We start from the raw sequence: 22,049 nt of genomic DNA, 5'->3' as shown, positions 1-22,049 counted from the left end.
TAGTCCACACAAGGGAACGGCGGCGCGTTTCGGTTATCGCCTATTAAAAGCGTGCGCTATGCTTCCGACGGTACCACGCGCTGTGAAAGAGAGTCGAAGATGCTTATCGCAATAGGATTGGCTGCGATAGCTGTGAATGCCCCGCGCGACAACCCCGGAGATTTGCTGGTGCCGACATGAGAAACAGTGCGCGCCGGCGTTTTGACGCAATCGCGTTAGGGGCCCCGTGTCGCAGAAAATGCGGCGTTGGCGTCGCTTCGGCAAAAATGATTCCGAACTATGCAACCCCAACCATACAGGTGCTCCGTCTAGCGCAAAGAAAGTTCCCGAATATAATTTCTCCCAGTAATAACACCTCAGAAAAACCGTAAACTACGATTTACACACAACCTAGAGACGTAATAGCGTCGGATTGTAATTCAAATATACGAGAAAATTCCGCGAAGCGGAAACTCGAAAAGCCTTTTTCCAGCGTTTCACCATTACACAGACCGGCCACGGCGTCCGAGATTGGCGCGCCGGCGTGTGCAAAGCTCAGACGCCGTGGCCGGTCTGTGTAATGGTAGAAACGCTGGAAAAAGGCTTTTTGGAAAAACGCCACGGAGCGGCGCGCCCGGTTCCTTGCAACACCTCCAGATGGCGCTCGCCTCCGCCTCATCACGGCCCACGCAAGAGGTCGCCTTTTAACCAGAAAGCTCGCCTTCGTACATAGCGTTCGCCGCCAGCGCTTCCCGGTAAACATTACGGTTACATGAGCTGCAGTTGCCGGGAAGCGTGAGAAGCAATCGGCGATCTTTGAATGCTATCGCGTTTCCCTCAAAGGCGAAGGTTAAGCGTCCTCCAAATTTTTCACGTGAGACAGGCGGGCAAGTATCGCAGTGAAGCTGTCGCGGCCGGCAGCTATTTACTGTTTTTTCTTGTTTACAGGGGATCTAGTGGTCGGAAAACGTATCATATGATAGCAGTTTGGCGACGTACTGAAGGTTGGTGCCGAAAAATCGTGTTTTCCGGGAACGCATGAACCGCTTAATATAAGCGAACTCTATTGGGTCATTTTTTGTTTTCGATTGCGGACGTTGACGCCGGGAAAACGTACGTAACGGGAATGTATCAACAAGGTTTTACCATATATGCTTATAATAGATATTCGATATTAAGTAGGATGGAAATTCTATCATAATGAGGTTACAAGGACTGCATATCCTGCTGCACCAACTTTCAGACTAGGGCGTTGGGAGAACGAGACTTTGCCTTCCAATATTATGATGACAGCCTTAAACACAAAGACGCACTTACCTACAAAATTTTACTGAGCCAACTGTTTTACATATCATGAGCAACACTGGCTTCATTTATGTACAACACACAAACACGCTAATGAGCAATAATGCAACGAAAATGACACAGCCACTCGGTGTCTTGTGCTCACCAAAGTTGTAGATGGCTTCTGGTAGTATTTACAACTTGCAACTTTGCATACAAATAATGATGGTTTCACAAGAATTTTGTGATGAACTGCCATGAGCTTTTGCACGCAGCGACAAGAATGAATATGAAGGGTTCAATAAATTACATGATACAAGCGAGAAAAAATACAATGCTACAATCTCTGGGTTATGTGCTACCACGCACTACTGCACAAAACAAGTTGACAGCAACTTTGCTTCAAGAAATGCAACAGCCACTACTGCCCACAGCACAGTAAAATAAATGTCAGCTGCAAAGAATTGAATGCCAACGAGAACACAATCTAAATGAAACTAAATGTACAAAACATGAGCAGACTTCTAGGAAGAGCGCTTAAAATTGCTTAATGAAGAGTCCTGTCTGAAGTATACAAAATGCTCAACAAAGATTGCGCATTATATGAAAGGTACAGTTAATGTGTAAAAAAAAAATACTGAGGAAAGCATAACATTGGCTTAATGCTAGAGGTCTTAAACGATGGCCTCAAACCACAACAACGAAGGTGCACTTGAGGTACTTTGTCAGTAGGAAGCCAGCATAAAGCCCCCCACTACGCTCAAAGTGACGAGAAGATCAAACGTGAACACAGCAACGACAGCCATGACTGTTCTTAAAAAAAAAACAAAAAAAAAAAAGAAGAAGAAGAAGAAGAAGAAACCGTGCTTGAGGTGTTAAAAGTCTGCTTCAGCTATAGGGTAAAATTGAAAATTAGTCTGCAGAAGAGAAGGCAGCCCGAGTTTGACAGGCTGCTTCAAGAGCTCAAATTTACTGCCTGTAGTTTAAAAACAATTCTCGAGCAGTTCACCGTGTACTATGCTTCCTTCAAACGATGCAAGCACATTCGAATCAACTGCCAGAACAGCACTGATCAACGAATGTTGCTGTTTTTGGGTTTACATGGCTAGCTAGAAAGTGGCGTCACTGCCCGTATCAACTCTGCAGCCCAAATGGGAGATCTGTATGAAATGAAAATAACCAGAGACTTAATACGTTGTGGAACAAGTCAGAAAGGGAGAGCAAGAGAGGTCGCTTCCTATGAAGTGGCGACTTGTATGAGCTTGCTTTCCTTGAGGACGACAGGGAGGCGGCTTTGTGCTACAAAGCGGCGGCAGGCTGCATCGGTCACTTGCGGGCAGTCTCTGAGATCCAAGTGGCGCAGGCCTACACAACGTCGCAACGCCTCAAGGCCTGTGTCCGACACATTGGCACACCGTGAAACGTCAAGCGCAGTGAGTCGTGACGCCTTGGCAGCTCCAAGCACTGCTATACCCATGTCCGTGACACCGCGGCAGTTGGACAAGTCCAAGCGGCTCAAGTTTGGCAGTTGGTGCCCCAGCAAGCGCACCGCCACATCCGAGATGTCACAGCCCGCGAGCCGGACCTCAACAAGAAGACGGGGCTTGGAGCGAGCATCGGGCGCCACCAAATCTCGCACTGCCTGGTCTCCGAGCCCCTCGACCCAACTGAGGTCGAGGCAGCGAAGGCGGGGGCAGACGCCTGAACGCAGTGCAGCAACCACGGCAGCCGCCGAGCACCCACTCAGCCCCAGCTCTCGCAGGTGCGGCAGGCGTGGCAGCAGCCAGCTGAGCTGCTTCGCCGAGACATTGGTCCAGGCCAGGTCCAGGCAGCAGGGCTGCCTTCTTACGATGCCCGCCAGCGCCAGTGCCGTCACGCGGCGCCGCGACAAATCCACCCGGCGCCACATGCCAGGTTCCACACACCATCGGTTCCATGCCTTGCACACCAGCTGGCACTGTGACAAGTCCTGGGGACCGAGGTAGCGCATGACGGGCACCATCACCTCGCGCATCAGCGCGTAGCATGTGGTGCCGTCCTCCAGCTGCACTCTCTGCACAGGCTGCTTGGCTTTCTCCACATCTTCAGGGAGCGGTGCAGGTCGAACTAAGTGCAGAGGCTTGCGCAAGTTACCGCGGTCTCGCAGGGTCATCTTGAACTTGAAGTCCGGCGGCTGCCCGCAGGTCATGCTCGTGATGTGGAGGTCAGGTGCAGTGGCCCCATTTGTGGTGGTGGTTGAAGAATTCCTGTCGTCTCTGTCCTCGACACTTTGGGGGTTGGCAGCAATGGCTGCCAAGCCATTCTTCACCTCAGGCTCCTCGCTGGGAATGGCCGACACAGCAGGAACCGCAGGGATGGCCGCTGCCTCGGCGAACTCTGGCTCTGAACCTTTGTGCAAGCTGCGCATCGACTTTACCACCTGGTCGTGGGAGCTTGTCGCCGAGATCTTGTCCCCCGGGACAACGGTCAGCCGGGCACAAGATCGGACGTAGTCATCCTTGCGGGACCTGCTTAATGCTGCCTCTGCACTCTCGTACATTTCCTGAAAATGAACAATGCATACATGTTCAGAGCTTTAAAAGGAAAAATTCAAATATATAGTAATATAAAATGCTCGCAGTAATATAAAATACTCGTGGCAAATTGCTATTACAAACTTAAATGCCTTTAATGTGAACACAAGAAAATGCAGTGATTACTTTCTCCAAAACTTACGAGTTTGCCACTAGTTTAAGCTCCACTATGTCATCAGCTCCACCACCATTCGACTGCCAACCAAATATCAGATGCACCCTCAATCGGTTAGTTATAAAGCACTTGGGCACATAAAAGGAAGCAGGAAACTGCTCAGACGCTCCATGTGATTGATTCATTGATTGGGTTTATTATTTCATTACAACCAGAAATGTGCTCATTTTCGGTGCTTTTATGTAATGTTTTACATCAAACGACAGTACAGTAAAACCTCAGCACCGCAAAAAATGCCAAATTAACCGAATGTCAAATTATCATGGATGTCAAGAGAACAATAAACAAATGCTTACTACGTCAACACATTTCTATCTACTGAATGAGCAAACCCTGTTTCGATCCTGCACAACAGCAGCGCAGAAGCTGCGATTCTCATCTCGCAAGTGATTGGCTCTCGCAGCAGCGAAGGCCTTGCAACTTCTTTTGCAGCGCCGCAGCAGCTTCATCTGAGACACGCTTGCATCTGTGTGCACAACCCGATTATTTCGTATATGACGAGGGTCAATTGAATTAACTGGGTTTTACTTGTAGACACAACATGTACCGCAACACATAAAATTATAGCCAAATCACTGGTGTTTTGAATGGATGCAAAGCAGTAATAATGGCTCAGACAGTTTCTGAGTATTCTTATGTGAAACTTCAAAGAAGCACTTTAAAGAATACAAATGAACGTAATAATTTATTTTTAGTTAAGTACTGAGAGTAAAAAGAAAGTCTGATACACAAAATATGCACTTGGCTCTTAGTTTTCCATTTTTGCAAGTCGGATCACGCAAAAAGATATAATATGAATATTTGTTGGCATCAATATTAGCCATAGAGATGCTGATGCTATGCGGGAAATCTGTAGCTTTGCAAATTTGAAACCGGGCAAGTTTCTATTGTACATCGATGTATTTGTTTTTACTCATTGCAGCAAGCACCTAGTTTGTTTTCTACTGCATTCTTTAGGCTCGCGAGGCTATGATTGTCAGGTCAGGGAGCATGCAGAAGTCTCCGAATACTTGATTATTGTGTTCGAAAAGCTTTTCTCTGCATGCAGCTAGTGTGCGTTCAACTGGTGCTGGAGCCTCCATGTGCTTTGTTCGGTTCCTGTACAACGCAATACAGTAATGTGGAGTGTTGCCCAATATTGTACAGTAATGAATAAGGGCACCTGCACAGGCACTGTTCAATATAAAAGAAATTAGACTATTAGTCAAGCTCAACCCTTTGAGGGCTGATTTTTTTTGCCATGTACGACTGCCCCGGGTCGATTTTTTTTTTTATTGCAGATTCCAATTCTTCTTAGGGACTCATTTCGAGAAAAATGAACCATGATTTTTCTAGGGTGACTGTAAAGTGAGAAAAAAAAATTTTGCATTGGTATATATGTACTCTTCATTCATGAATAACAACAAAAAAGGAAATCAGCTTATAAGAATTAAAAATTAGATGTATTGTAACACATAGTTCAAGGCTTTGAAAATGCGCCAACGAGAATATTTTGCAAGACTCAAATGTTCCTACTCTTACACTAATATGTACCTCCATGCATAATCGCTACGTAGGTGCACTCACTCAAGAAAATTGTGTGGTTGTGTGCCCATCAAAAAAGCAAAACGCAACACGCGTGACAAACTTCCACGAATCTTTACCTTATCGCCAACCAGAGGCAATTAGTTATCGCGATTCTCAAAAAAAAAAAAAAAAAAAAAGCAACGAAAAGCATGCACGGCGGCATTCTTCCTATGCACACCCCAGTGAGCACTAAACGAGCAAGAAACAAGCGGTCACCCTTTGAGCGATTAGTAATGAGATAATCATCAGTTTTGCAAGCGCAAGAAGCCGAAACCACCTGGGAAACAAAACCCAAACCGCCGCCTGCCCACGCACCAATGCGCGAGCGGTAGTATATAGACACGCGGGAGTAAACTAGCTCTAAAACAAATCATGCGACGAAAACAGAGAGAGGGGGGCGCGTGAAAAAAATTCCCAGTATTCCCACATAGTGGAAGCACATGACAGAAAAGAAAAAGTTAGGAAATTGGCTCCCTTTTTAAAAGTGCAGAAGGCACCGTAAATATACGGCATCGACCATTTTGAACTTGTTTGCAGCGCTGTATATTTAGGTCAGTTACCCTGAAAGGGTAAACTGCTGGTCAATCTTCAGTCGAAAGTTGGTCTGAAATCAATTGCTTGCTCTTGTGCGAATCCAAACCTACACAACGGGAAGGATTGTTCGCAATGATTTATACATACCCTGTCGAAGTGCCAATAAATAAAAGCAACCCACAAAGGTTAAAATAAAGTTGCACTCCATATTAGTCGAACACAACTGTCAAAATAATACACACTCAAGTGTAGAAGCCAGATTGCTAGGCACTAAAAATCTAGGTTTTAGACACCTACAACAGGCACTCAAGGCCTCATTTTAGGCACAATAGGAGTGGTCACAATAGGCATTATAAATTGTTTTCAAAGCCAGCCTGCTTTATGTATTGTATGTGTGTTGCCCATTTTCATGCTATAAGAAACTGATGTAGCGCTCACTTGCATGCCAGACCTCACAGCAACCATATTACGCAAGCCATCGTTTCACAGGGCTTTGCTAGGCACCCGAGAAGCCACTTTTCTTTTTTTTCTTTTTTTTCAATCGGCGTACTGCAGCCAAAATTCTTAATACATTTGCTCCGACGTTATGTGCAGACCTTGTATACTGCATAAACTTTCCTGCTTATAGTGGTCTCTCAAGAGAAGCAAGCATTAAAAACACAAAGCACAGCAGGAAAACTGCAAAACGGTTAATGAGAGAAGCAACAGTTCTGCGTCTAATGGACAACAAATGTTTGCGTAAGAAGAGTTCAACAGTGTACATTTACAAATCCTTCTAAATTTATAACAATAACACATGACAGTTACAGATATTTATCACAGTTTGGAGCACAGGAGTAAATATCGTCATTTTTCATGTATAACTCTCACCAAAATTTCAAGAAATTAACAATAAAGTGGGGATGCGGGTTATATGAAAATTATGCCTTGAAGTGTGGCTTCACGGCAGCGCAGTGTACACTGCCATGAAGCCACACCTCAAGGCAAGGTTCAGCGCCACTCAAAGTTTCGTTATCTACTAGGGAACCCCACCTCCTTCCAAACTCTTGCATGCTGAAGCTCCTTTTCTCCCCTCTATCACGGTCGCCCATTTTCCTCTGCTTTACAGGTTGCCATCTTGTGTTTAGTGGTTAGCGAATAGCACATGCAGGCGCTGGCAAACCCATACATCACCCATTGCCATGGCACTCCCTCAGTCTGCATGAAGTGCTTCGCGATACAGCGGTGAGCCACATCACCATTGGGGTTTTCGGCTCAGTCACGTTTGCTCCATTGCCGATGCAAGGGCTTCTCCATCAGCACTTTCATCCACGAATGGAAGCTAGCCCTCGTACTGTCATGCTAGCTGCGAGGTGATCTGATTCACAGTCGATATCCTGCGAATGATTTGTCCACGATAATGTCCTGCCTGTGAATCCAGCATTGTCGACATCGCCGAAGAATGGTGGAACAGAGCCGCTGGCCGAAGATACAACGTAGAGGAGTTGTGCATCCATGAATGATGACTGTTTTTGCAAAGAGTTGAGCAGTGTTGTATGCAGTTACTTCCGCAGCCCACACGAAGGGATAAGGAAGCCAAGCCGTAAGGAAGCAAAAAGGAAGCCAAGCCGTAGCCACGCAGCAATAAGGAAACCAAAACTTCTAGCCCAAATTTCTGACTGAAATTTTTGTTTGGGTCCACATATAGTAAGAAGTGGAAATTAGGGAAGCTAATAATGGGGAAAACAAACTCGTATTATACTTCGGTTTTTATGGTAAGTGTGGGGCTGTAGACACCAGGCACATGCCCTCCCCTCACCCCTTCCTTTGGAGCAGAAATGTTTAACAATGCGTAGAAAAACTGCCAAACAAATTGTTCAATTGCTATAGGCACAGTAAAAAAAGATTAAACAACCCAGAGCAGCCTATAGGCTGTAAGCAAGGGCGTACCAGAGAGCTCTTTCCATCAGTTTTGACCACCTTGGAGTTCGACATTGGGGCACTTGATGCTCAGTACAAAAGCATTTTTGCATTCCACTCCCATCTGAGTGCAGCTGCCGTGGCTGGGACATGAACCCATGACCTTGTGCTGAGAAGCACATACCGTATTTACGCGATTGTAAGTCGACCCCTTTCTTTAAATTTGAAAGTCTGAAGTTGGGAGGTCGACTTACAATCGAAACCGAAACATGGCCCCGCCAAAAAAGGCGATACCAACGGGAGCTACAACGTAGTTAGAATTTTATGTTTGCTCTATGGCCCTACCCGTATCTTTTCGCTATCCCGCGTGTTTGTTCGCTTTTCGGAAGGGGTTTTCAACATTTTCAAGAGTTTTACAGTGCATGCAACACTCATGGGGGGGTGTCGATAGTTGATGGAAGCGCCGCTGTTCCCATTTGCGGCGGCAGTATCGGTAGTTCATGGAAGAGCAGACACCGCTCGCTGGTTTTTCTTTCTCTGTTTGAAGGCATTGGTATTGGCATGGTATTGGTTTGACGCGTTCCACTTGACTGCCGGCTACGTGCTACTTATATGCTTCCCCAGTTGTCATGAGTGCTCCAGGCCCACTGATCGTTCAGCACTCGTTCACAGCAGCGTTCAAGAGGGCTGCCATCCTTTACGCCGAAGAAACAAATCACTGCACAGCGGGCCGCAATTTCGATGTTTCTAAACAGGTGGTGCGAGAGTGGCGACTGCAGCGAAACGAAATTTTCACCTGTGACGACAAGTGAGAAATTTCCCACGTGCCAAAGTCTGGACGCTTTCCGGAGCTGTAGGCTAAGCTTGCGGCGTACGTCGCTGAAATGCGTGATCAGTCACTGCCAGTGAAGTGCGACGTGGTCATGAAACAAGCCCAAACCTTCGCCTTAATTTTAAGGTTCTGCTCCGCCGCGAGTACAACGAGTGGCTGGCGGCAGAAGACTGCGAAATTACGCCAACCGGACCTGTCAAAAGAGCCTCCCTGATGGCTGCGTGTGGTTGGGTGCATTTGGCGTGGGCTGCTGTTCTGCAAGATGTCCTGGTGCGGTCGTTAGCCAAATTTGAAATTTCGCTGGACCACGACGCGCTGTGGGACGGCAGCAACGATGACGATGGCAGCACTAGTAAAGACGAGTAGCCCAGTGACCATGTCAGCTACTAATAAATTTTTGTTATCGAATGCGCCCTCGGGTATGCTCTCTCTTTTTTTTTTTTTTTTTCCCCCCCCTCCCGGTCACGCGATATGGGGGGGTCGACTTACATTCGAGTCGACTTACAAGAGTGTAAATACGGTAGCCACTGAGCACAGAGGATATGGTGTTGTGTGGAGTGTCAAACAACTTCTAGTTGTGTTTGCGGCATACAGTCTGACCTTCAAGAGGCCTCTAATGTAAAGACTCTGAGATTGTACAGCACATTAAAACCTCATTCATATGTTTTAGAAAAAAGCATGCGAAAACGTAGACGTAAAATGCAGTTCCTCGCGAAAGTGTTGGTACTTGTTTACCCAATTCGAATGAACAACCAATTTTCGTGAAGTAAGAAAATAAAAGTGGGCCTGAATGTAGCATGCCACTGATTCATAAAAGAGAAATATAGCATCGCTGCAGCACAAGACGCCGATGCGCACCGAGATGGTAGGGCCCCAGTGGCTCGAAACATGGTTTGTCATTTTCCTACGATAGCTGTGAATGTGACATGCGACGACTCGCAAGGAGACTTGCTGGTACCAGAAAATGAAACTGAGTGCGTGCCAGCAATTTCACGTGACACTGGCGTTCGAGCACTGAAAGAAGCTGCCGTGGCGGGTGCCTACTGCTCTGAATTACATGTGCCTTGTGCCTTTTCTCGTTCACATGGAATCTAGTGGCCGGAAAACTTATCACATGATTGTAGTTTGGCAATGTACTGAATGTTGGTACTGAAAGATACAGTTTTGTGGGTACATATTAACTGGTAAAAATGAAGCTTGACTGCATTGGGCGATTTTTTCGGTTCTTAATCCCAAATGTTGGCACTGGAAGATCATACAAAATGGCATAGTATCAACGAGGTTCTGCTGTACTGTCCCCTCTCAAATCATTTTAGCATTTAACCTTAAACTTCAAGAAGTCTCCACATTGTTAAGACAACCAGTGGCTGGTGTGATGCATTATAATGTAAACAATGACGGGAGAGTGCAAATGCTTTTTGCTTAATCTGAGTAGTAATCAGTGCTGATATTCTAAATAGGTGTTTCTTGCGGTAACTATAGTTCATATCATGTCATCAGTGGCCATCTGCTTTGTTAACATCTTCCTGTTATACTACCATACTTGTATAAGAACCACACTTTTTTTTGCAATTCATGAGGTGCGGCAGTTTCACAGGAGCAAGCAATTTTAACACTTTAACCATGCATAATTGTTGCAACTCTTTCCTACAAAAAAAAAAAAATCCTTCACAGATGTATACCAATCACACAACCAATACATAAAAGACAGCAAAGTGGTACGAGCGAATTCTCACACCCTGTGAAAGTACTCAAGGCCTAATTTGGCTCATGGCATCACTCAAACGCTGCTTCTTCCTTGTGACTGGCTGTTAAAAATCGCAGCAGTGACAGCTCCCACCCAGTCCACATCCGAGCAAGGCCATGGCTGGCTGTTCTCAGTGATAGCTGCCACGCCAGCTATGTGGCAAGAACATGCTGTTGGCTTTTGCCGTGGCAGCCATACCGACTCCTAGCTGACATGTGAAGCCGGTATAATGCTACATGACAAATATTATGGATTGCTTGTTTAAAAAGAAAAAGAACAAGCACTAAGTTGTGTTCTATTTCAATGAGATGTACGCACGACAACTTTTACATTAAAGTCACCGATCATTACGTTTCAAAGCGAATTCGGGTCTACCACACACATTGTGCTGTGTTTGCATTTGATAGCAACATTGACGCACGAGAACTGTTGCAGAACTCCCCTTAACAGCTTCACTGTAAATGGGGCGAATGCCATTGTTTTCACAATGGATGTATTTGTTTATGCATGCACGCCACGCACCTGGTACCCGTCTAGTTCCCACCACCTCGCTGTCGCCGCTGCTCAGGCCGGGTTTGGCAGCAAATTCGTGGATATCGTCGTCCTCCCGGCCATCCATGGCGTTAGATATGCCTGTGACTTCAAAGCTTTTTCACAACAATGTTTGAAGACATGCGTGGTGTCTTCTGACTTTTTTTCTTTTCCTTTTTTCCACTTTCAATTTTGAGCTGCCATGGTGATTGCGGCTCTTCAGTGTCTACAGTAACATAATTTAGACGGTGTTATGAAATGTCCCTCAAAGAGCAAAAGTTGCATGCATGCTCGAAAAGCATTGCTCTGCTTTATCGAGCCTAAGCTTCCCTGCTCACCTCGTCGCTCGCATCTCCGTTCTTGACTGCTGCTGGCAGGTGCTGAACCGGCTTGTCTGACAAAGGCACGCCGTCATACTCGAGAAGTTCTTGAGGTCCTTCTGTCTTGATCTGCAGGTGCCAAAGGGTGGGGAGACCTTTAGGTGCAACATACCCACAATAAACAAGAAACCGAACACGAAACGTGATGCAGGGTTGAACTTCATAAGCAATTTTTTAAGCAAAATAAAGGCATGACAGACTTAACTTCATCATGTGAACTGGCACTGCACAAAGCAACCACATGTAGTAAAACCTCATCAAAGCATATCTGCTTAAACAGTAGTTTCACTTTGAAACAAGTAAAGTCAAATCCCTGTTCCAGCAGCCATTGTACATGACACATGCTGTATCTGCATAAACCATATCAGCTTTTGCGTACAGATCGGTAAACATGAAGTGTTTCCACTTTTCTTCGCCCGATCACTTTGGTACGGCATGATTGCAATCACGTCGGTAGGTTGGTCCGGCAGAACAACAAGCCTCAGAGATCAGAACGGCCCACAAGTGCAAACACAGCGAGTGCTTGGAAGGCTGTGGAAGGCTGAAGCCACATCAACATCATTTCAGCACTGTGCCAGAGGGCGTTGCGGCCTGTGTTGTGGTGTCATGGCGTCGTGCAAGCTAGGACTCGCGTCACACTGAAGCTCAGACAAAAACTAGGTGCTCAGCATAGATGAAAAATTGGACATCGTTCGCGCTATCGAACATGGCACAAAGAAGTCTGTGCTGGCACGCGAGAGGGATCTACTGTTGACTACGGTGTGTGACATTTGGAACGCGAAGAAGTTGCTTGGCAGAACTGCTGCAACCGCGAAAAGATGTCGGCTACAAGGTTTGAATTATCGAGGCGAGACTTTTCGCCATCGTTGCCTCTGTTATTGTCGAAGTGTCACCTAACGACAGTGACGAGGACGACACGGAAAGCAACAGCACGAGCAATTGAGGCCCGACAGTGGCAGAAGCTGCATGTTATGTCACCCTCATGTGGGTGTTGGCAATGAAAAGGGGGCTGGCGGAAAAGCTGGCTTGCAGCTTAAGTGAGTTTGGGGCCGCTGTCGTTGCTGCTAGGCCACCACAGCACCAAACGAAAATACGAGTTTTGTCGCACGAAGTGAATAAATATTGCATGTTTTTTTCCCTTTCATCGCACTCTCTCGCTCAGTTTTTGACAGGTAAGTGGCGATCTCACGATAAAAAGCTCTTCAAGATTGTCGATGATGTATTTTGGGAGTAAACAAATTTCCATTCTGTGAAGTTATACACTACAGGTTTATTTTTATTTGTGACTGCCACAACTGCAAGTGCGCAATGTACAGTAATGCCTTGTTAAACTGTACCCACTTAAAGAGTAATTTCGTTTTAAAAATAGTAAAGTCAAATCCCCGACTGATCGGCCATTGAACATATTGTGTTTTGTATCCGCACAAACCATACCAGCTTATTGCGTACATACAAGTTAACACATAGTGTTTCCACTTTTCGTCGCGCAATCGCGCAATCACCACCGTGATTGCGCACAGAGATCGGAACAGCCTCCAAGCACCCTGTGCGTTTGTGCGTGAAGCCACATAACATCAATATCATTTCGGCGTCGTACAAGCGAGCAATCGCATTATGCCGAAGCTCGGATAAAAAACACCGGGTGCTCAACATAGAAGAAAAATTGGACATCATTCGTGCAATCAAACGTGGCACAAGGAAGTCGGCGCTGGCACGCAACAGGGATTTATCGTTGACTACAGTATCTGGCATTTGGAACGTGAAGAAGTTGCTCCGCAGCGCTGCTGCGACCGCGAAAAGATGTCGGCTACGAGGTTCGACTTTTTGCCATTGTTGCCTCTGTTGCCGAAGTGTCACCTAATGACAGTGATGAGGACAACACGGAAAGCGACAGCACAGGCGATTCAGGCCCGACAGTGGCAGAAGCTGCGGGTTACGTCAGCCTCATTACGTCAGCACCCCGCAATGAAAAAGGCACCCCACGACTTCTGCAGCGCTACCACGCTTGTGCACGGAGAATATGCTATGCAAATGAGGAATCTGCCATGCGAGTGTTTGGCGAGAAGGGGAGGGGCCTGGCTGGAAAGCTGGCTTGCAGTTTCAGTAAGTTTGAGGCCGCTGTCATCGCTGCTAGGCCGTGTGAAGTGAATAAATACTGCACGTTCTTGCCCTTTCATCGCGCTCTCTCTGAGTTCCATTTTTACAAGTGGGCGATCTCATGCTATTTCGGTTAAGTAGTACTACCGTTTAGTACATACTTTTTCCAAGCTCTAGCCAACTACAGTTTAATGAGGTTTCACTATATTGTGCTATAAAATTTGGTGTACGTTAGATTGAGTGGACCGTTTTATTTAAATCTAGGCCGATAGACTTTTTTTTTTCTTTAGATAATCGTAAACCGAACTCTAGGTTTGGTTTAGATTTGAGAATTTTATGAAAGCGCCAGTTTTTATTTGAAATTGATAAATATGATCCATAGCTAGTGCCATCTAGAAAAGTCAGTATTGCAGCCGCTACTGGCCATGCCAGTAGCCAACTGAAATACACAGGCGATGTCACCATTTTTTTTTACCTGTGACGTATCGGCATGCGGCGTGGCGTTATCATAATGGCACCAAACAGGCAATGCCACTATAGTGCCGCTTTCAAACGAAAAGTTGTGCTAGCTGCAGAGACATCGTCAAATGTTCAAGCCGGACAGGACTTGGGCATTGATGAGAAAAACGTCTCATTGAAGGGGGCAACGGGAGATGCTTCTTGCGTGCGCCGAAACAAGGGTGGCATTTACCGGATCACAGCAGCGATGATGACGTAGAATGAGCTCAGCATGTTCACATGCAATAAATGCTGTTCACATTCAATAAATGCTCTTTTCATTCTGTAAAGGCTGTCCTCGCTTTTTTGTTCGGCCTACATTTGAAGTTCCTCCTCCTGGCTTTGGACTTGTGAACACACAAAAATTGGGTGTTCACATGACTAAGGGTCGTGTTAGCTGGGCATACACTGCAAAATGAGGCACACATGTTCCACAATTTTTTTTCTGGCTCGCATATAATTCTGGCCTCCCAGACACCGTATTTATTTGAATCTAGGCCAATATATATATTTATTTCAATGAGTTATAAACCATACTCTAGGGTCGGGTTAGATTCAAGGATCTTAAGGAACATGCCAGTTTTTAATTGAAAATGATAAATATGGTGCATAGCTAGTGCCATCTAGAAAAGTCAGTATCGCAGCTGCTACTAGCCGCGACATTAACGAACTTAACTACATGAGCGATGTTACTGTATTGATTTGTCTTGCTGTGGCCTTATCGTAATGGCACCAAACAGGTAAAGCCACTATAGTTCTGACTTAGCACAAAAAGTTTTGCTATAGTAGCGGACAACTTTTCTTGGCTATGAAGCGAAAGCTATGGGGGTAGAACTTCTGTACATGACTGTATTCGTACGCAATGTAGTCCGGGCGATGGGCACAAGTTTTGGTTTCACCAACCTCGCACAATCTCTTTAGTCAAGGCAGATACAATTCACTCAGTGTGAATCAATGTTCATTCACATCCGATATATATCAAGTTCTGAACAACGAGCATCGCAGCCTGCGTTGGAGGTCCAAAGCAGCCGCCATATGGCGTCGGTTAGGACTTGGATGCGCAACCTACGCTGGTGTCAGTAAAGTTGGCGAGCAGTCAGCTCGCTCACTTGTTTGCACATGCCTATCGTTGCGATTCCCAGATGGGTTCGCTTGGTTTCCACGCAGACGCTGGAAAAACATTTTAGTGTGCTTCAACAGCCTTTTGTTGCTAAAGTTGGTCAACAGCCTCTCAGGGGAGGTGATTGGCAGGACAGCAAACAACGAACACTCACCAGAAGACACAGGTGTCACATTGCGTTTGATGAATGTGCAAAATGTGCAGCCATCTCGGGTGTGCGAGAACTCGAAGGAACAAACTAAATATACAATAAAATACCAATAGCTGACTGGTAAATGTTACGTATTGTTTCAAATTAGGTGCTGCAAAAAACAAAGAAAGTATTATTTTCTATTTCCCACGTGAGAAAACGAGAGCAAAACTGCGGGGCTACTTCCAGCAGCGGTGAAAGAGGCGTGCTTAGTTTCCGTAGCCTTCGCTTCACAGCCAAGAAAAGTTGTCCACGAGTATAGCCGCAGAGGCATTTTAAAACTTCCAAGCCTGGTGGGGCTTCCAACATCGAGAAAAACGTCCGTTGTTAGAGGGGGGCAACGGGAGACTCTTTGTGCATGTGTTGCAACGTGATGACAGCAGTAAGAAAGATAGTGATGAGGCTAGCAGCAATGACGGCACAGAGTGAGCTTGGCATGTTCATATTAAATAAATGGAGTTTTCATTCTGTGAATGCTGTCCTCACCTTTTGTTCGACCTACATTCGAGAGTTTTCTTTTTCTTTCTTTCTTTCTGGCCTCAGATATTTGGGGGTGTGCTTAGAATCGGGGCCGGCCCAGATTCAAATAACTACAGTAATTTGAAAAATTCTGCCAGTTCCAGAAAGGGCAGGTCTACAATTCCCCGCTAAAAAAAAAAAAATGTGTCGGACGATCTGGGTAAATATGATATGCATTTCCTTTGATCCTTCAAACATGGCAACTGCAATGCCTCCTACACTTTCAGGAACAGGTGACAGAAAACCAGTGTGTGTTGATCTGCTGTAATGCGCTTTTGCTATCTCATGGCAAAGGAAGGTGCTTTCAAGACATGAACAAAAGCAACACAGTTTCTTTTTTCCTCATTCAAAAAGACTGCTGTTCATGCAAGCTGACTTCTGCCATTTTTTAAGCATCTTACTTAGCCATGAGACGTGAATTCTGTCTTAAAGCACGAGCTGTACCACCTTGAAGAGCTATGGAGGGAAACTTCAGGAAAAGTGCATCACAGGCACACAAGTGCAACAATTTCTATTTATCTGTGCCCACAAGAAAGATGTTGGGGGGCACAACAACAAAAAGGGCCACAAAGTGGCTAACGCTCACTCACTTTCTTTTTTGGTGGAGCACCGCATGGATCAAGCTCGCTTGTGCAAAGCTCGCCCGACGCCTCGTACGGTCTCAACGTCAAGTTGAGCGCAGGGTTGCCTGGAACTGGTGGCGTTGATTCCAGACCCGGCAGGTACTCGCACTCAGACTTCCCATCCTGTGGACCTTTCGACATTCTACCTCGAGTGTGCCGTGGCTGCAGGAGAAATATCACTCAGTGAAATGCCAAACGGGTTTGTTGCCGAGGGCTGCAAACCAGAAACAAGGACAAAAGCGAGAGACTTAGCCAGCGAACATTAGTGTGCAATCATGCAATTTCTCCCCAGGGATGTTCAAGAAAGCAACATGCTGCCAGCAAATATTAGTTTACAATGAGTGCCCACATGCGATTGTGAAAGCACTCCCGAGTGGTCGGAAGATGGCAACACACCATGCAAATGCATGAAAAGGGACACCAGACAGCTGAATACTGCCCATGACCTGTGCAATGATAAAAACAAGAAGACTGGAGGTGAAAAATTTTGCAGGGATTCTTCTCTTGCCTTTTTTCACTGGATGTGTGCCACTTAACATTATTTGTGCTGTAATCATGCACTCAGCATGACTGTTGTTGGTTCTTGAAACCATGGCACAGTGCTGCTCCTCGTTAGTGCTGAAATCTGGCATGAAAAGCCAAAAATTGGGCGCAATTTGTCCCCAATTTAAAGGGCAATGCTTGCGGATTCGCATCTTTAGATGACAATAACGGAAGAACTCCGCGGTATTTTGTAACCAAATTTCAGAGATGGGCGCAGAAACGTCTCAAGAATGCAGAGAACATAAGTTGAAAATTCAAATTTTGGGCAGATTTTCAGTCCCAAACAACCGGGGTCCTCCCTTAATTGCAATCACTTAAAGGTAAACTTTTTTTTTCTTTCCCCTGTATTGGCGTCCCTTTGGAACTGTTTTGGAGCGTGCAGGCACAGAGAGCTAATACAGCTCTGTTTCGTGGACATTGCTTGCACTGAATTCCTAGGTTCTCACGGAACATACTTGGCCTAGGTAAATGTACAGTGGCGGTCACACTTAACCTAAACAATAAAATCCTATCTATATCCCACCTTTAACAAACACCCACCTTTTCAAGCACTGCCCTAGGTGTAGGAAAACCGTCCTCACATGTTGGTACAAACATGCGTGCCACTTCAAATGGGCGATCATCAAACAATATGGCAGCCATTACATGTTTCCAACGCAAGTGTTCGCTCTCGGCGCATGGTTGTTTTTGTTAACAGAAACAGTGGCGCCCAAGCAAGCATAATGTGTGGTATTTTACGCAATCTTAGCGCAAACCAATTCCATTTGAGCACACGTGGAGCCTGCTAGCATTTCGCTAGTAGGTAACATGCGGGGTTACATTCCGCCAAATTTTGTTGATGCGGGATTGTGGTACAGTTAAACCTCAATATAACAAACTTCAATATAACGAAATTCTCGATACAACAAAGTATTTAACTTTTCATTACCTCTTGTCCATAAAACACCATACAATTAGCACTTCACTATAATGACGTGTGTTCTTATGTGATTTCTTATGTGATTTCAATATAACGAAATTTTGCTTCAGCAGCAATGGAACGCCGTGACAAAAAATGGAAAATTCGGCCTCGATACGAATACACACAGTATTTCGTTGTCGTGAGATTTTTGTTGTCGCGGATTTCAACTGCGCAGTCAAACCCACTTGTAACAATATTCAAGCGCCACGAAAATTCCATTGTTATAACCGATAATTGTTACAACCGGGTTGCATGAAAAAAAAAATGGGGGATGGCGCAGCTATTCCAAGAAAACTATAATGGTGGGAAGGCCAGTCTCCTCCCCACCACCTCTCTGCATCCGGCTTCTGATAGTGTGGACTGTTTTAACTCTCTCTCCTGCGCACTCCGATCGCATGGTTTTAACAAGCCGCGACTGTTGGCATTTAAGAATGGCACTGCTATAACAAAACCAAAGAGGGGTCATGGGCGGCAAGTGACATGAGCTCTGCCGAGGCATCGCTTCAGTGGCCCCAAAAGGTGCCTTTTAATGAATGCAGAAACGTTGCTGCAGCAGCATCTCAGCGTGAGAAATCCAGAAGGCTTGGACAAGATCGCCACAAGCGTCACGCCACATACATCCCACTGGCTTGCATGAGAAAACCCAATGTCCATCAGCCTTGCTTGCTTTACGCGAAGGTTGCCAACATCCTTCTCCAAGATATCCAAGTGCTCCCTGTAGTGCAGCAGACGGTCCCTCGAGAAAACAAGCCCTTGAGGGACTGCATCATCTACAGGGCCTCCCCCGCGGCAACAATGTTCAGACAGCAGGCCCTACTGCGTCAGCACTGCCGTTGTGGCCGTCACTGTCGCTATCCGATGCAAGCACGTTTGTGACGATTGCCTCCTCAGTTAAAGCACTTTGTTTCCAAATCTATAGCAGTGCATTGTCTTTTTACCAGCAATGTTGTGCATTGCCGATGATCAGCGGGTGAATAAACCATCTTCCATTTTGGCGGCGAGTCAAACGAGGCTGAGAAACCATGTGGCCAGGAAAGACTTTGATGCAACGAACAAAGACAAGCACGAGCGACTTAGTCCTTAGCAGAATTGCACCTGGGAGCAGCGCTAGCAGCGTTGTCAGTGCAGTTGGCGCAGTCCATTCGTGTTCCAGAGGGTGGCGAGGGTAGCTATGAGTGCAGCCCATTCGTGTTCGTAGGGGTGGAAGGGCGATGAGAGAGACGAGTGTGAGGCTGGCATTGCAAAGAACCGCGCGGCGGCAGTTGGGGTGGCAGGCGATCGTGGTGCAGCTCGCATCTCACTTTTTATTTTTCATTTTCAAGGATTTCGCATTCTATTACCTTTCGGCACGGACACTCAGCAGCCAGACTTCATCATTATAATCGATAACGCAGCATGGGGACATTGTAGTAAGCGGGTTATTTTCCCATAGAGAACATACAAAAGTTGACTGTACAGCAGCTTTTCATTGTTATAACCGATAGAGTGTTAAAACCGGTATCGCTATAAGTGGACTCGACTGTATATGTGTGTGAATAATGTTCTGGGGTTATGCGTGCCAAAATCATGATCTGATTATGAGGCACGCCATGTAGGGCACTCCAGATTATTTTTTTATTGCCTATGGTTGTTTAGCAACGATTTAAGCCTAAGTACAAAAGTGCTTTTGCACTCCGCCCCCATCAAAACATGGCTGCCACATGACTGGGTTTGCACGTGGCTGGGTTCGAATGTGTGACCTCGAACTCCGCAGTGCAACGCCACAGCCACTGCAGTGGGTTAATGCCACAGTCGCCGCCCCCACCATTTGCAGCCCCCAAGAATGCAGCCCCAGCACAAAGCAGAGGGAAAGCACACCTTGACCTGGTCGGGCTTCCCGTCGCGGCAGCACTTTGGGCACTCCCAGCTGTTGGGCAGATCATCGCTGACGTTGCCCTGCAGTCCCACGAGATGTGGGTTGCGCTCGGATAGACACGCTGGGTGCACGATTTCCCAGCACTGGGAGCACTCCATGAGCGACGAGCAAGCCTCCTGGTCCGAGCCGGGCTGCGGGGCGCCCTTCTCCCAGCCGTCTCGCCCGCACAGCATGCAGCACGCTGTGTGCGGAAGTACGGGCTGCAAGAGGTGCATGCACCCAAAAAAACGTGAAAACTACAGCACTGGTTCTTGCGCTGGTTGTTTCATGCTTGAAACAATACCTGCAGTGTTAAAGGAACACACACGCAAAAAAATAAAGAGATATACCAAGCTGTATTGATAAACTGCCTTTCTGCAGTACCAAAAAAAAAAGAAAGAAGAGGCACTTTCATTGTAAGAATGAGTTTCGTACGCCAGAAAAGACACTAAGAGGGAAATGAGTGACAATGCCACCTTTAAGTTCTAGCACCAGCTCGCAATGACACCATGAATTTTGATGGTGCTTGTTCGGTCAAATAATTTTCGTCAATAAAGAAGGACTAACAGAGTCAAAGCTGCACTTGGCAAGTTTCAAGAACCTCTTACTATGGTGCACTGACTCAAATAAGAGAACATACTGCCAACATATGTGGCGTCACACTGTCACACTGGTGCTGGGGTTATACAGTGAGAAATTTTAATAATTGAACTCTGACCTTCATTTTCTCCTACTACTCAACCTATCACCGTGAAATTATTGAAAATAAAATTTGGAAAGAATGCTTTATTAGTCCAAAGTGATACAGTGCTGCTCTTTAGTGTACCTTTAACATGACAGACGCAAGAAAGGCGACAGGATAAGTTCTAATTTTCTGTTAGTCCTGTGAATTCTACCTATTGTGCAAACACTATCGATACAGCCTATGGAAATGACAGAGTGATACAAACAAGTCCTTCTGATAAACGAAAGTGCACATACATGTGAATTTAGATGGTTTCCCCATGTCAGGGGCAACATTCCTTTTTGGAGGATAGGAACAATCTTCCTTTGCTAACGTTGTTCTTTGGAGGACAGGAACAATATTCCTTTGCTAATTTAGTTAGAAAAGAACCACATCAGAAAGTTCTTGGACTGTGGAATGACGCATGCCACTTGGCAGCTTCAGGCATGAGGACAACCAAGTGCCCCCCATGCCCCGCAATGCATAAAACCATGCATGTACACAACACACACAACATAAAAACTACACTGAACTGGTTGCTTTGACTTTAGCTACCAAGAGCTCTCACATGCCGTTCTGCTGACAGCTGTAGCCATTGTGGCAACACTAGGCCTATCTGATTCGACATTTGCTACCAAGCTTCCTGCTGTTCCATGCCGTGTGTTTCATTGAAATAATTTACCACTGTCAGCAATGACGCCGACTCTGCCTTTGTCATCCTAGCGGATGGCCTTGAAGTGCTGAAAAGGTCAGAGAATGTATAACACTGGATCCCAAAAGCCAACTTCGCCGCTATACGCGGTTATGCGGTTAAGCATATGTAATGTATTTTGGTGAGCATACTGAGATGTGAAGCTTATTTTTCTTTTCCAAAAAAGAGCGCAGCCACTTTCACGGGACACAGTATGAATTCTTTAATTATGCATGCATGCACTCACTGTCTCTTGTCGCAGTACGAGCACCAAGACGCCTAATACGTGTACTAGCGGGCCTTCAGAGCTACGTTGGAGGTGCCTGTGGCAATTTGAGCCCTTGTGGGCAGTAAAAAGCATGCATTAATTTTTTTTTCAAACTACCAGATTTTTGTGGACATTTTCGCGGCACCAAGAGAGTCAGAAAAATTGGGTTTTGATTTTACTAGTTCATGGCAGGTCAATGCTCCCCAGGAGCAAGCCCAGTGTCCTGCACAAAGAATGCATTACTGTTTTGCAATTGCAACCAATTCCATGAACTTGGTATACTCAAGGAACACACAAAACGAGTGTGCAGATGCGGCCATGCTATATTCATGAAGCAAACACCTATGTGTAGCCATTTTTCAACAATAGTCAAGGACCCACAATATTTCATAGTTCCAGGCAATCCAAACAAGACTGAATA

The 22,049-nt window shown here is 45.9% G+C and overlaps 1 protein-coding gene across 2 annotated transcripts in view; it reads right to left on the bottom strand.

Moving 5' to 3' along the window:
* Nucleotides 1-1,287: 1,287 nt before the first annotated feature.
* The window catches only part of LOC126520841 (lysine-specific demethylase 2B-like), a 61,186-nt gene continuing 40,424 nt past the window's right edge, over nt 1,288-22,049 (bottom strand). For both annotated transcript variants that reach the window (XM_050169629.3, XM_050169628.3), the window contains exons 15-18: nt 19,909-20,166; nt 16,515-16,709; nt 11,459-11,569; nt 1,288-3,805 (exon numbers count right to left, since the gene is read on the bottom strand). In XM_050169629.3, coding sequence (XP_050025586.2) covers nt 2,501-3,805; nt 11,459-11,569; nt 16,515-16,709; nt 19,909-20,166 — 1,869 coding nt within the window. In that variant the 3' untranslated portion in view covers nt 1,288-2,500. The remainder of the gene's footprint in view (nt 3,806-11,458; nt 11,570-16,514; nt 16,710-19,908; nt 20,167-22,049) is intronic.

The sequence above is a fragment of the Dermacentor andersoni genome, chromosome 3, assembly GCF_023375885.2.
Source record: "Dermacentor andersoni chromosome 3, qqDerAnde1_hic_scaffold, whole genome shotgun sequence".
NCBI lineage: Eukaryota > Metazoa > Arthropoda > Arachnida > Ixodida > Ixodidae > Dermacentor > Dermacentor andersoni.
This window is presented reverse-complemented; position numbering and strand designations above follow the sequence as displayed.